The sequence below is a fragment of the Bos indicus x Bos taurus genome, chromosome 8 (assembly GCF_003369695.1).
Source record: "Bos indicus x Bos taurus breed Angus x Brahman F1 hybrid chromosome 8, Bos_hybrid_MaternalHap_v2.0, whole genome shotgun sequence".
Taxonomy (NCBI): Eukaryota; Metazoa; Chordata; class Mammalia; order Artiodactyla; family Bovidae; genus Bos; species Bos indicus x Bos taurus.
In genome coordinates, this window is record NC_040083.1 from 36,348,494 (window position 1) to 36,363,700 (window position 15,207).

General features: G+C 36.0%; 1 protein-coding gene and 1 long non-coding RNA gene across 46 annotated transcripts in view; one reads left to right on the plus strand and one right to left on the minus strand.

Annotated features, from left to right (window-relative positions):
* Positions 1-15,207, plus strand: part of PTPRD (protein tyrosine phosphatase, receptor type D) — a 2,534,232-nt gene that overhangs the window by 2,480,575 nt on the left and 38,450 nt on the right. For all 44 annotated transcript variants that reach the window (XM_027549289.1, XM_027549255.1, XM_027549273.1 and 41 more), the window contains 2 exons: positions 3,801-3,920; positions 4,431-4,585. In XM_027549289.1, coding sequence (XP_027405090.1) covers positions 3,801-3,920; positions 4,431-4,585 — 275 coding nt within the window. The remainder of the gene's footprint in view (positions 1-3,800; positions 3,921-4,430; positions 4,586-15,207) is intronic.
* LOC113897041 overlaps positions 1-15,207 on the minus strand; it is an 876,355-nt gene that overhangs the window by 121,331 nt on the left and 739,817 nt on the right. The window lies entirely within an intron of this gene.

Below are 15,207 nucleotides of genomic sequence, written 5' to 3' on the forward strand. Positions count from 1 at the left end.
CCTTTTCTACTCTGATTCTAGTACATTCTCTCTTCACAGCAAGTTGGGGCCCAGGTCCATTAAAGGACTGTTTGGAATGTCACAACTACCTATTTGATGAACCAGGAGATATAAACACCCCTACATATTTAGTCAATACGGCTGATGGACTGGGGGCAGGACTGTTTTTCACTTTGGTGTTTTCATTGCCACTGACACCTCACCTCCCATCTAGAAAATCCTAAATACATATCTGCTAGGATTAATAATATATTCAATTTTTCACATTCAGAATGATTTCAGTGGTTTATAACAACAAACACAAAAAGCTGAGAACATGGTTAACTAATAATAAATATTCCCACTGGATACCTATTTGTGTTGGCCATTGGATTCAGAGTTTCAGGTATAAGATTTCCAACCCTTATAATAAACTTGTCATGCAGGAGATAATCATTCCCATTTTATAGAAGAGGCCACAAGGCTTTGGTCCTGGAAACAGAGAAGCAGCTTACCGGTTAAACAGTGAAACTGCCTGACCTTTCATGAATCAGTCCTGAAGGCCACTTGTAGTCACTTCAGAAGCAAATAAGAAAAGACAGACATCAGTATTTGTACTGTAACTCCCACCTTCTGTATAAGGGGAGCCTTCTGTACAGCACATGTTAACTCTCACACTCAGCTCTATGCATGAAACCTAAGAAGTAGTAACTCTCTAGATTATTCTCTGAGATTCTTCTCTCAGGGAAAAAAAAAAAAAAACTGGTAGTGGGGAGGGTTATTGCCAAAGAAAACATTTCAAGAGAGGGAAACAGAGCTAGCCCATTTGTATTAGCTGGTTAGGAAAAAATATATATAATTTATATTATTTTTCTGTATCCGTTTCATTTTTTTCCTCACTAGACTTCTGACTCCCTCTCTAACCTTACAATGCGAAATTATTTGTTTAGTGTATGGCTAATAATGCAAGGCTTAAAGGAATATTTATCAGTAAGTCTAAGCCCTTAAATTTAGCCCTCAGGATGAAAGCTATACAGTCTACTCAGAGAATGAGGTGGAGAAAAGAAGTGTTGCAGTCCTTGCACTGAAGGGAAGCCTGTGTTGCTGTTCAGAGGGCTCAGGCAACCCTTCTAATCCCACTGCTGAGACTGTACATGTGAATGTGCACATACATTAGAACATTTATTTTTTCATAAACTCCGCTTGCAAAATGTCTCTTGAGAATAAACACAGATGTTTAAATATATTGACTTTTTAAAAAGTTGCTTCTAGTTTTTGCAGTTTCACTTAAAACATTTTAGAGGGGTTTTTTTTAGTAAAGAGTAAGGCTAGAATACATTCTTTAAAATGAGTACAAGAACTATTTAAAGAGCTAAAAAATGTTCACAGTATTTACTCCTTATAGTAATGTTTTGCGGAATTTTTTTTTTTTCCTAAAGAGGTCAGAGTCTAACTAAGCCAAAAATAGTTGCAGTTCTCAAACTTTAAAATAATCATTATAAATTTAAGTTTTCCTACATTTTAGGGATGGAGTGGATTTGTATATGGAAAGTCACTCAATAGTGGAGTCATTTTTCCAGAGATCACATAAAGGCTGGCTTATGGTTCTTTTCTTGTTTTCCTTTGTCTTACCTCACTAAAAGGTCTAAGGATAACCATTCTCCAGCTTTGAAACATAATTACATTGAATTGGGTTTGGTGAATTGTACTGAACTTCTAGTTCATTTTGTTGCATTAACTTGTGGTTTTTGTACCCTTCATAGTGGTATTTGTCCTCCTGGGATATAACCTGTTGGTTTTGATTTGAAAGGACTCGTATTCAGCTGAAACTCTTAAATTATGAGTTTTGAGTTTCTCTGTTGATTCCTAAACTCAGTACATTGTTGGCATCCCTTCAAATGTTCCAATAAGAGGCCTCCAGTTCCTTTTGTCTTTTGCAGCAAGACATCAACTTGACATCTATTTCATGGTTTAGAACAGATCCTCTGACTTCATTTTTGTGATTTTTTTTTTTTTTCTATCTGAATTAGGGTTACTTAAGTAATATTGGCTCTGTGAGGGTAGTAGCCTTTTCTAAGTTTGTCCAAGTACAACTTGGGTTTTAATGGATGTCTATGGCAACCCACTCCAGTACTCTTGCCTGAAAAATACCATGGATGGAGGAGCGTGGTAGGCTACAGTCCGTGGGGTCGCAAAGAGTCAGACACGACTGAGCGACTTTGCTTTCAGAGAAGACACAGATGTACCCAACCCTGGTCTTACTATATCAATATTCTCCTTAAAAAATTATCTTTCCCTTGTGTTATTTTTAAGTTAGAACATATGATAGAAATATGAAACAAGAATATTTTGTGCATCTATAAATGTAAGCCTTTAAAAACAACTTACTAAGATATAATTTTCCATTTTTATGGTGAACCACTTTTGTTCGTTTTTCTTGATATAGATAATGTTTGTGTGGGTCTCACAGTTGAGATGAAGGCACAGGAGCAGACCTTGAGAACGCAGTCTCTGCCTTCCTGTGTAACTGGACCTTTTCTTTCATCTTGTCTAGGAAACTGTGTAGAGGATTAACCCTCTCCCTTTTCACAAGTTCTGGTCTCTACACAGAAAGAGGCAGACTCTGAGCAGCAAATGCTTTAGTTGTGAAACAGAAAATTACAATGTTATTTACAGAATGGTAATAATATTTATATTCAACATAAAAGCAAATAATTACCTAGTAATTCTATTTACTGAGCCAAAAATCCAAGTACCTATGATAATGCCTCATTGCTTTTGTTTAAATCCAAAGATCATAATTTTCAAGTATTTTTCAAGTAGAAAATGTACTAATATAAAATAGTGCTAGATTTGTTTACCTAGAGACATGCATTTTAATTGGCTTCAACTAAGAACTACTCCCATTTTTTTTTCTTTTAATCTGAGATGGAAAGGGTAAATATATTCTGATGTATCGTCTTACTAGAAAATAGTGTTATCTTTGCTATTTTTCATTACACTTTTTAATGCCCAAAGGCACATTCAATAAATTCGAGGCATACAGCAGGTTTGGAATTATTCTTTGTTGCATATTAAATTAATTGCATTAAATACTTTTTACGTGCTTTTCTTGTCCAACTTCACATAATCACTGTAGATTATTGATCTAAAATGAATGGGTTTTAAATTATTTAAACTTTGCCACTGCTAGTGGGTTACCCTCGGAGACTTTTTAAAGAACAGACAGCTCTTTTCCCCCAGACTTTACATATTTCATTTGTTTTTGATATACATACCATTTATCTTGTATTAAAGAAAAATGCTGTGTTGTTTGTTATACTTTGACAGATTTACAAATTATTTCTACTTTTCTTTTAAACAAGCATATTTCGAGATAGCTCAAGATGAAATCGTTTGTGCCTTTTAAACCTTGATGGATGAACACTAACTATCTCACCATGTCATTTAAGTGCCTAAGTGTAATCTTTCTGAAGCGATTCTTAACGTCTATCGTAGAACAATTTTGTGTTTTCTTTTCAAGTCCTCTGAAGTTTCAAATACCTCTCTCCTTATTCTTCTTGGCGACAATCTGCAATTTATTTTTCTCCAGCAAAATTGAATCTGTTACTGCTTAGTATTCCTACCAGTTTGAAAAATGTGGTTTACATTGGCATCAGAGCAGTAATTTACATATATTGGGATAACAAGAATGCACGCCAGAAAAAGATCAACATAAAATGAAATGCAGAAAAGCTGTTTTCCTTCAACAGCAACTCAAGATAAAGCTAATAGAGAAATTGATGCGGCTCTGCCCTGAATGTGTCACTTGTTTCTTCTAGGTGAAGTGTGACCAGTATTGGCCCAGCAGAGGCACAGAGACCCACGGGCTGGTCCAAGTGACGCTGCTGGATACAGTGGAGCTGGCCACGTATTGTGTTCGAACATTTGCACTTTACAAGGTGTGCTTCTTTCCCCCTCTCTTTCCCCTTTCCATTATTTAAAGAAAGCTTCTTTTGAGAAATCAGATATTTCAAGGCTTTACTTAAATCTTGATTCTACTGGCAACAATGAAGAATGAAATGATTCTTCCATTATCGCTCGGCAGTTTTTCTCCTTGTCTAGTGATTTGTCAATAAACATGGAACTCTTGCTCTGAATGCAAGTTTCGGCAAATGAAGACTGGATGAAGAAGAACTAGTTCTTTCTGTAAAATATGACAGGAGCACTCCTGATAGTTAAACCTGAGAAATGGAATGCTTCTCACCTAGGAATTTTGTCTTCCTGAGCAAATATTTGTCATGTACAAATAGCTTGTAGTTATAACTCCAAAGAGTAGTTCTTCCCAAGGAATACAGGATAGGGGAAGGAATTAAGAGAACACATCTACATGTTACCTTTCCCATGTTATTACACATCATACAACTTGAGGCTAAGAACACAGAATCTCAATCACTGTTCTTACTTCACAGAATGGTTCAAGTGAGAAGAGAGAAGTAAGACAATTCCAGTTCACTGCCTGGCCTGATCATGGTGTTCCAGAACACCCAACACCTTTTCTGGCTTTCTTACGGAGAGTCAAAACCTGTAACCCTCCTGATGCAGGTCCCATGGTTGTACACTGCAGGTAAGAACCTCTGAGAGCATTTTCCTCACAGTCAGAGTGTTTGTGGGGAAACACAAAACCGAATGATTTCTCGCTGGATATTCTCTTTCTAACCTTTTGATACTCTGGGAGAGTAACTGGCTTTGTAAATGATACAGGGAGTATTTTTTGGTCAAATGAGGTCTATACTATCAATAGGAAGGATTTGATAGAGTGCATAGCTGACTCCCCAGCCCTGGGAGATAAAAGCAAATATGGTTCATGCTGTTTTCTCTTTGGAGAAAACATAAATACATTCTTTTGAAATATATATATATATATATATATATATATATATATAAATTATTGTTTGATAGATTCTTGTGGGCTGCGCTAATATAAACTTTTTACTATTTATAGGGAAAAATGCTGAACAAAATAACATTATAAACATACAAGCTTACAGAGACCATTTCTTACTGCTTGAAGATGCCTTCTGCATATTAGTATTATCAAGTCACATACAAAAATGTTCTATTTTGAGTTTTAAATTTTTATTTAATAAAATATGTACAAAGACCTATAGATTGGAAGAAATTTTTTATGTACTCAAAAGTAATGAATCTGCATTTTTCTTAATGTATAATTTATTATTTTGTACTTAATTCTAACATTCTCTATATCACCACTCAGATTCTACTATAAATGTGTTCATACATTTTTAATACTAAACTGATTTCTTCCAGTTTTCTGAATTCCCCTGAAGTGCCATTACTAACAGATTATTAAAGATATCTGGTCAGTTGTTTATTGCTATATAAATTACAGTTCATGTAACTTCATAGTAGTCTTTTGTAACCCAAGTAATTCCAATACTTAGAAAATATATAAAAGAAGAAAAGAAGCATCTATCATAAACCACTTCTAACATGACTTAATACTATAACTTTCATTCACATCCCATATTATACTATAGCATAATATAGTAGATTCTAGAAATAAGGTCTGTTTTTATAAAAAGCTGGATACCATGGATAGGTCAGAATAAAAACAATAAAATTTACCTGACTAACTCATGCTAGAGGAGTGATGTTAAACAATGGCCTGGCAAATTCCAAATAAGATAATGTTTTATTTCTCTTTTCCAGCATTTTTACCCTAACAAAAACTGATAGTAATATTACTCTTTATTCATTGAGTATTTTACAAATTCCAAAGCACTACACCATGCTTTATTTTTACTGTTTGATGTTCTTAGCAACAGTATATCGGATCAAGAGACGAGAACACAGAGTTTGGTTCAAGTAAGATAGTTGAGAAGTTGGAGGTACGATCAGCCTCACCCTATAATCAACTTCTTACTCCTCTTTAACAAGAATAGGGGTCTTTGAAAATCTGCCGCTATGTTGAAGTTGGGTTTTTTTGGCATGATTCTTAAATACTATAAATTATTGCTATTAATTTGAGCAAATTATTATTAATTGAGCAAATGCTTTTATATCATGAAATCAGATTTCTGGTTGGTTTTAGCAGGCTGTCTGTGTGTTCTGTTACACAAACATCTTTGCAGACCTCAAAGAGCCATTGAAACTGGTTGCATAGTGCCCCTCCTTGGCACAAAATCAACTTAATTATGAAAACCACACATGAAACATTTGCAGATGGAGTTTGGCCGCAGGAGAGAAAACAGGAAGTTTGGCCTCACTCAAGAAATGTTGCCTTCCTAAGTCTCCTGGCAAAGATGCAATTCACACAGATGCATACCTATATACACACAGGTGTATACACTTACACACACAAAAAAAAACACATACATTTATATATACAAAATAATAGAAACGAGAATTAGAGAAACCTCACATGTATGATGGAGAAGGAAATGGCAACCCACTCCAGTGTTCTTGCCTGGAGAATCCCAGGGAAGGGGGAGCCTGGTGGGCTGCCATCTATGGGGTCGCACAGAGTCGGACACGACTGAAGCGACTTAGCTGCAGCAGCAGCAGCACATGTATGATAAGATATCTTGGCCTCTTGATTTAGACAGGCAGTGTCCACACAGCCAACTTCCAGAGCATCATGAATCTTTGACTTGGTTACCTGTATGTTAAAACCCGCAAGCATAATTTTTTTGATGGAGTGGCAGAGGATAGTCATTTCAAATAGCAACTGCTCCTGTGGTATTCCAGCAATGCTAGTTTAAAAAGCTTCTCTAGGCAGGAAGGAAACTGCAGAAAGTGACACTATCCATGTCGCAAAGGGATCCTGATTAGTTACCATGAGCACTGTTGCAAATAATCACAGAAAATACTCTGGAGTTTAAATACTGAACTTCATGATTTCTCTTATGATGGACTTGATTTTTTTTTTTTTTTTTACTAAATGATGAAAAAGTAGTAACAAACTCAAAGTAAGTCTAAGCGTTCTGCCACACAGATCCTGTGAGAAAGGAGAAGTTTCTGAAAGAAGACTGGTGGCAGATAACAAAAATGGAATGGGACTGGAAAAGGAGAAAATTAATTTTCCTTAAATAGTTTTCTCTAAGCAATAAAAGTAGCAGGACTAAAAAATCACTATGAGTAAACTAAATTCTAATGATCAATAATAAAAAGGACTTATGAGAACAGACTAGTACAAGCAGAGACAAGACCTTAGAAGGTCTTAGAAATTTTAAAATTTAGATATTTTCCATCATAGAAATACCATCAGATATTTCACAGTGACAGAGAACACTTTAATGCTATGGCTTTAGAATCTTTGATAGTAATAAATATGTTTTCAAGAAAGACCGAAAAAACCATTGAACTCTTAAAATGAAGCTGTTAAGGATACATAGAAATTAATCCTGCCATTCTAAAGGCCTTTAAGATAAAGACTGAACTTCTTAGTATTACATTTATCATCGAGGCCAATCTCAGCCTCAGTGCCTCGTTGTTCACTCTCACACCACCCACCACTAGGTATATATTTCAAGCATAATACTCTCATCTCTGACTCTCAGCAAATGACTTTATCCACTCTAGCAGTTTACCTGTTTCCTTTTTCTACCTGATGATGTATATTCTTACTTCATAATCCAACTTACATCTTACATAGTACTTCTATGTTATGGCAAAGGCTGCAGACTGGCTTTGGATGATCCTGCTAATATACATGATAATTTTTTTTCTTAACTTTGAATTTGAATGTCTTTAAGCTGGCATGCACTGTCCAGTTTTCCAAACTGTTCCCACTCATTTTTTTTTTTTTAACACACAATTCAGTTTATCTATTTATAAGAACTGTTTCATCTTATAGACATTTGAGTTGAAACCCTGGAGAAGACTTTTAAGCTCATTCCCCACTCCTCTTCTCATAGGAAGAATTGAAGCTTTTATTCTCTGAGCTCTCATAAAACAGGTTCACACTTAGCTTATTCAGCTCTCTGTGTGCAGATCACATATGTCATGCAGTCACAGAGGGCATGGACTATATGGATTATGCATGACCGTATCTCAGCTTTTACATTGTAGAAGGTGCTAATAGTTGCTTGATGAAGTTAATTGGATTCCATATGGCATTTTTAGGAATATTTACAGAAAGAGTATGATAATTTCAAGGCTGGACTGTTTTTGGTTTTTTAACCGGAGACTATATTTTTGTCTCGTTATGTTGGAATAACTTTTCAGAGCTTAATTAAGTTGCCTGTATCTTTCTAATACAGATTTCTGAATCCCCTTTTCTACTGCTGTATCCTTTATGTTCTTTCCCACATACCCTTTCATTCTTCAATTAAATACAGACATAGATCTCTGCTTTTTTAGCCACAATAATAGTTAAGGATATTGAACCATTCATCCACATCAGATAATCTTTCCTCTAACTGGAGAGGCCTTTCTCTAAGTGCTTTATATGTGTTGCTGTATTTTTCTCCTTATCGTCTACAGAGGTAGGAATCCTGATTCTTCCATCACACTTATACCAAAAAAAAAAAAAAAAAAACCCACAAGGCAAGAAAAGTCAACTTAATTGTCTAAGCTCCTGCCACTCGTGGTGCCAGAGTCATTATGTGCCCCAGGGTTACCGGTCTTATAAATCACGTAACTTTTCCAGTTTATCCATTACTTGCTTGTTCTCAGCTTCTCCTTTGGCCAACCACGTGGAGGGCATTTCACTTTTAGACTCATCCTGATGACTTGGTCAGCAGGAGAAACTTCTTCCTTTCTGACTCCACATCACATTGAAATGCTAGCCTTTATTTCACTCTTTGTATGTGAAAGGTGATTGCTAGCAAATGAGTTTCTTCTACCACTTAATCTTTTTAACATAATCACAACAGTTACAAATCAGTGCGCCATTACTATTTTCCAAGTAATACTAAGCCCTCAGGTGTTCACTCATTTAATCTACTAAACAATATATTTTACCTGTGAGTCATATTTAAACACAGGGAATTATAGGTAATTTGCCCAGAATCAAACAGCTCATAAACTAAGGCCATATTTCAAAGTCCATGACCTGCTTACCCACCATTATATCCAGTTCAGACTTTTTCTTGTTGAGTTTTCCTTAGTTCCTTATACTTAATGTCTTGTAGATATCTGTTGACCACATGGTTACCAGGTGGATATTTGCAATTATCTCTACAAATATCGTCTCAGTGTTAGAGACATGCCATATTTTTTTCCTTATTAATAAAATTTGGTTTCGAAAGAGACTAAGGAAGGGAAGTTTCAGGCTATTTCATAAAATTATACATTGCATTTAAGCATATCATATCATTTCAGTCATCCTCTTAGGAAATAAAGACACTTTCTTTTTCCTTTTTCAGCCCTATTTGTGTTGTTTTTTTAGAATTGGTAGTTTATTCCCATTGGTATCAAAGGGATACAACAGCTGATTTTCTCTAAGTATTTGTTTCTTGTTAATTGAATTCGGTTCAGTCAGTTGTGTCCGACTCTTTGCGACCCCATGGACTATAGCACACCAGGCCTCCCTATCCATTACCAACTCCTGGAGTTTAAACAAACTCATGTCCATTGAGTTGCTGATGCCATCCAACCATCTCATCCTCTGTCGTCCCCTTCTCCTCCCTACTTCAATCTTTCCCAGCATCAGGGTCTTTTCAAATGAGTCAGTTATTCACATCAGGTGGCCAAAGTATTGGAGTTTCAGCTTAAGCATCAGTCCTTCCAATGAATATTCAGCGCTGCTTTCCTTTAGGATGGACTGGTTGAATCTCCTTGCAGTCCAAGGGACACTAAAGAGTCTTCTCCAAAACAACAGTTCAAAACCATCAATTATTTGATGCTCTGCCTTCTTTATGGTCCAACGCTCACATCCATACATGACTATTGGAAAAACCATAGCTTTGACTAGATGGACCTTTGTCAGCAAAGTAATGTCTCTGCCTTTTAATATGCTATCTAGGTTGATCATAACTTTTCTTCCAAGGGAGCAAGCGTCTTTTAATTTCATGGCTGCAGTCACCATCTGCAGTGATGTTGGAGCCAAAAATAAATAAATAAATAAAGCCTGTCACTGTTTCCACTGTTTCCCCATTTATTTGCCATGAAGTGATGGGACCAGATGCCATGATCTTAGTTTTCTGAATGTTGAATTTTAAGCCAAGTTTTTCACTCTCCTCTTTCACTTTCATCAAGAGGCTCTTTAGTTCTTCTTCACTTTCTGCCATAAGAGTCCTGTCATCTGCAAATCTGAGGTTATTGATATTTCTCCCAGCAATCTTGATTCCAGCTTGTGCTTCCTCCAGCCTAGCATTTCTCATGATGTACTCCACATGTAAGTTAAATAAGCAAGGTGACAATCAATATTCAGCCTTGACATATACCTTTCCCAATTTAGTACCAGTTTTTTGTTCCATGTCCATTTCTAACTGTTGCTTCCTGACCTGCATACAAATGTCTCAAGAGGCAGGTCAGGTGGTCTGGTATTCCCATCACTTGAAGAATTTTCCAGAGTTTGTTGTGATCCACACAGTCAAAGGCTTTGGCGTAGTCAATAAAGCAGAAATAGATATTTTTTCTGGAACTCTCTTGCATTTTTGATGATCCAATAGATCTTCAAATTTGGCAATTTGATCTCTGGTTCTTCTGCCTTTTCTAAAACCAGCTTGAGCATCTGGAAGTTCATGGTTCATGTACTGTTGAAGCCTGGCTTGGAGAATTTTGAACATTACTTTACTAGCGTGTGAGATTAGTAGAATTGTGCCATAGTTTGAACATTCTTTGGCATTGCCTTTCTTTGGAATGGGAATGAAAACTGAGCTTTTCCAGTCCTGTGGCCACTGCTGAGTTTTCCAAATTTGCTGGCATGGTTAGTGCAGCACTTTCACAGCATCATCTTTGAGGATTTGAAATAGCTCAATTGGAATTCCATCACCTCCACTAGCTTTGTTCATAGTGATGCTTTCTAAGGCCCACTTGACTTCACATTCCAGGATGTCTGGCTCTAGGTGAGTGATCACACCATCGTGATTATCTGAGTCATGAAGATCTTTTTTGTACAGTTCTTCTGTGTATTCTTGCCACCTCTTCTTACTATCTTCTGCTTCTGGTAGGTCCATACCATTTCTGTCCTTTATGGTGCCCATCTTTGCATGAAATTTTCCCTTGGTATCGCTAAATTTAAGAGATCTCTAGTCTTTCCCATTCTATTTTTTCCTCTATTTCTTTGCATTGATCACTGAGGAAGGCTTTCTTATCTTTCCTTGCTATTCTTTGGAATTCTGCATTCAAATGGGTATATCTTTCCTTTTCTCCTTTGCCTTTTGCTTCTCTTCTTTTAAAGCTATTTGTAAGGCCTCCTCAGAGAACCATTTTGCCTTTTTGCAGTTCTTTTTCTTGGGGATGGTCTTGATTCATGCCTCCTGTACAATGCCATGAACCTATGTCCATAGTTCTTCAGACACTCTGTCTATCAGATCTAATCCCTTTAATCTGTCTGTCATTCCCACGGTATAATCGTAAGGAATTTGATTTAGGTCATACCTGAATGGTCTAGTGGTTTTCCCTACTTTCTTCAATTTAAATCTGAATTTGGTAATAAGGAGTTCATGATCTGAGCCACAGTCAACTCCCAGTCCTGTTTTTGCTGACTGTATAGAGCTTATCCATGTTTGGCTCCAAAGAATATAATCAATCTGATTTCTACATTGACCATCTGGTGATGTCCATGTGTAGAGTTTTCTCTTGTGTTGTTGGAAGAGGGTTTTTGCTATGAACAGTGTGTTCTCTTGGCAAAACTGTATTAGCCTTTGCCCTGCTTCATTCTGTACTCCAAGACCAAATTTGACTGTTACCCCAGGTATTTCTTGACTTCCTACTTTTGCATTCCAGAATAAATTGGGATGAAGCTATAATTTCATTGAGTCTACTTCAATTCTTGACTCATGATACTTACTCTGAGTCATAGTAACCCCTTTTAGGACCAAGGGAATATACTTTCTTCATAGGAGAAATGTATTCATTGATGAATAAATATGAAACAAGGTTAGACCAAGACCTTTCTGCATCTGTCTTTTAAATGAAACAGTTCCCAAAGAGAGTAAAATAGAACTTCTGAGAGTAATTTCAATCTTTCACATCATAGAATCAAACCAGTCTTCAAAACTGAAAGGAGCAGGAACTGTGGGCCAGATGTAGCTAATGTCCTGGAAGCATCAATGGGCCACAAAGGGTGACCCAGTAAAAATCAGATGACAAGTTGGGATTGGAACAGTTCCTCAGATCCAATCTTCATAATACTCTCTGACTTTATAGGTGAAAGCATGACCAAGAACTACTCAGGTCATATTCATAGCATAACCCTTTACTCCTAATTCCTGCCCAATATCGATTAAAAAAAAAAAAAGCCTTGTCAAGGTCAAAGGTTTTTAGAAAGTATTGCATATGAGCATAAAAATAAAAGACCTTGTAATCTAAAGGCACTAAGCATGCTATGGAAAATTATTTAATGCATTTTTAACCATTCATTCTAAATTTCATCCTTTATTCTTCCCAGTTTTCCATTCAAATATCTCTTTAGATCAAAGCCCATAAGTATTGCCAAAGCATGTGATAGTTTTGAGATGCTGACAAGTATGAACCATAGACCCATATTTTCCTTAAAGCTGGGATTCATTTTCACATATAAATTAAGTAATAAGAGACTCTAGCCTTCTACAGATGAAAGACTGGATTGTTAAAAGTACCAACATCTCTGGATAAGAAAATGGGTAGAGTATACAAATTTATGGAAACATTTTAAGGAGAGAAGAAATAATTATGCCATGTGGAAACTATTATGCCAGATTCTGTTCTTATATATCAATAATTCTGCATTAAAAAGGCAAATTTTTAGCTAATGAAACAACATGGTGATATAAAACAGGAGGCCAGATCCTCCAAACTGTGATGGCACAATCCTGTAAGAGAAAAACACCTTGCCTCCCTGAAGTAGTTTAAAAGTAAGTGAATCAAAATAAAGCATTAAAGGAAATTATATAGTGGCCCCATGGATATAAAATTTAAAACACAAACTGAAGGAGTTTGGGGTACTGGCTATCTAAAATGGAAAATTTGCTTGAAAAGAAGCATTATAAAGGCAGTAGAGGAAAAGTAAGACCAATATTACAAGGAACTAACTTCAAAGTCATACATTAGGGTTTATAATATAAAAAATGCCTTCCAGGGCAACTGAGAAACTATCACCTTTCCATTCTCAGTCCATGCCCAAGAACAAACAAATCACTTTTATGTAGGCATTTGACAATTTACAGAGCATCTCCCACTGTTTATTCAGTTTAATTCTAATAAGGAGAATGGTAGATTGCAATATTAATATCTACACAGATAAGGAAACTGAGACTGAACAGTCTTAATTTGCTAGAGTGACTTGCTGTATATCACATTTTTAACTAGTTAGTGGAATATCTGGACAAGAACCAATGCTTTATGATTCCAGGTCTTCTCTTTGTTTGTACCTTAACTGCTGTTCTCTATTTTGCTCAATTTTTGTTACACATGAGAGCAGACTAGGCCCCAGCCAATAACAGAGGTGGCTTTTTAGCAGATCTGAAAGGCCCTTTGGAGGCAGCATTGCATGATGGTGAGTACTGTGCATTTGAAATCAGCTTCCTGAAGTTCAAATCTCAGCTGCTGCATTTACTACATCTATAACCTTCGGCAAGTTAATTAAGCTAAGACTTGACTTCTGTTCAGTAAAATGGGATGATGATAGTATGTCCTTTATAGTATTGTCTATAAAAATTAAATAGGATGGTGTGTGTAACGTGATAATTAGCCACCAACCTGCCTCTTTAGTCGTTTTGATGTTTGTATTGTCATTAGAACACATTATGTGTTTTCAGTTCAGTTCAGTTCAGTCGCTCAGTCGTGTACCCTACATAAAATATGTGGTTATTTAAATTGACTTTATTATTATAAAACAACGAAGAATACTGTCAAACAACAAAAAAGAATATGAGCTTGACTTCTATGTACTTTGTGATCTAGATGAGTAGAAAATGAATGTGTATGTGTATTTACCTAGAAAGTGAGTAGCAACTAGAATATTTAATACTAAAATGCAGAAGTACTATAATAATTATTTCCTTGCACCAAAAAAATTTATTAGAACAGATTGTGACTATAAGACCAGTTTTCTCAATTCAACATTTTTGAGATTTGAGTCATGCAATTTTTGTTTTGAGGAACTGTCCTATTCATTGTAGGAGGTTTAGCAAGATCCCTGGCCTCTGCCCACTCCCTACAGATGCAACAACCAAATATTTCTTCAACCATTGCTGACTGTCCCCTTGGGGGTAAAGTCAATCCAATTGAGAACCATAGCTATATGACAGTGAAACTGATTTTTGATTGTAGCAGAATATATGCATCCAAGTGATAGCCCACATCAAAGCTTTAAATCTTGAAAACCCTTCTTTGAATGACTCTCTTATTTTAAGGTTTAGGAGAACTTCTCTCTGAGACTTACATTAAGAATCACATTTTAACTGTTACAGAGAACTAGACTAATTACTTGAAAAATCATACAACAATACTCCCTACCTTGATCACCAACCATACAAACCAAGACTTGACTATAACTGTCTCTTGGTACTTTAAAAAAAAAAAAAAAGGTAACCAATTCCAATATCACTAATTATCAGAGAAATGCAAGTCAAAATTACAATGAGGTATCACCTCACACCAGTCAGAATGGCCATCATTAAAAAAGTCTATAAACAATAAATGCTGGAGAGAGTGTAGAGAAATGGAAACATTCCTGTGCTGTTGGTGGGAATGTAAACTGGTATTGCCACTATGGAGAACAGTATGGAAGTTCCTTAAAAAAAACTAAAAGCAGAACTACTATATGATCCAACAGTCCCACTTCTGGACATATATCCTGAGAAAATCATAAATCCAAAGAGGTACGTGCACCCCAGTGTTCACTGCAATACTATTTACTATAGCCAAGACATGGAAGCAACCTAAACGTCCATTGACGGAGGAATGGATAAAGAAAATGTGGTACATATAAACAGTGGAATGTACTTAGCTTTAAAAAGAATGAAATAATGTCACTTGTAGCAACATGTATGGGCCAAGATATTATACTAAATAAAGTGAAGTAAGTCAGACAGAGAAATATATCATATGTCATATGTGGCATCTAATTTTTTT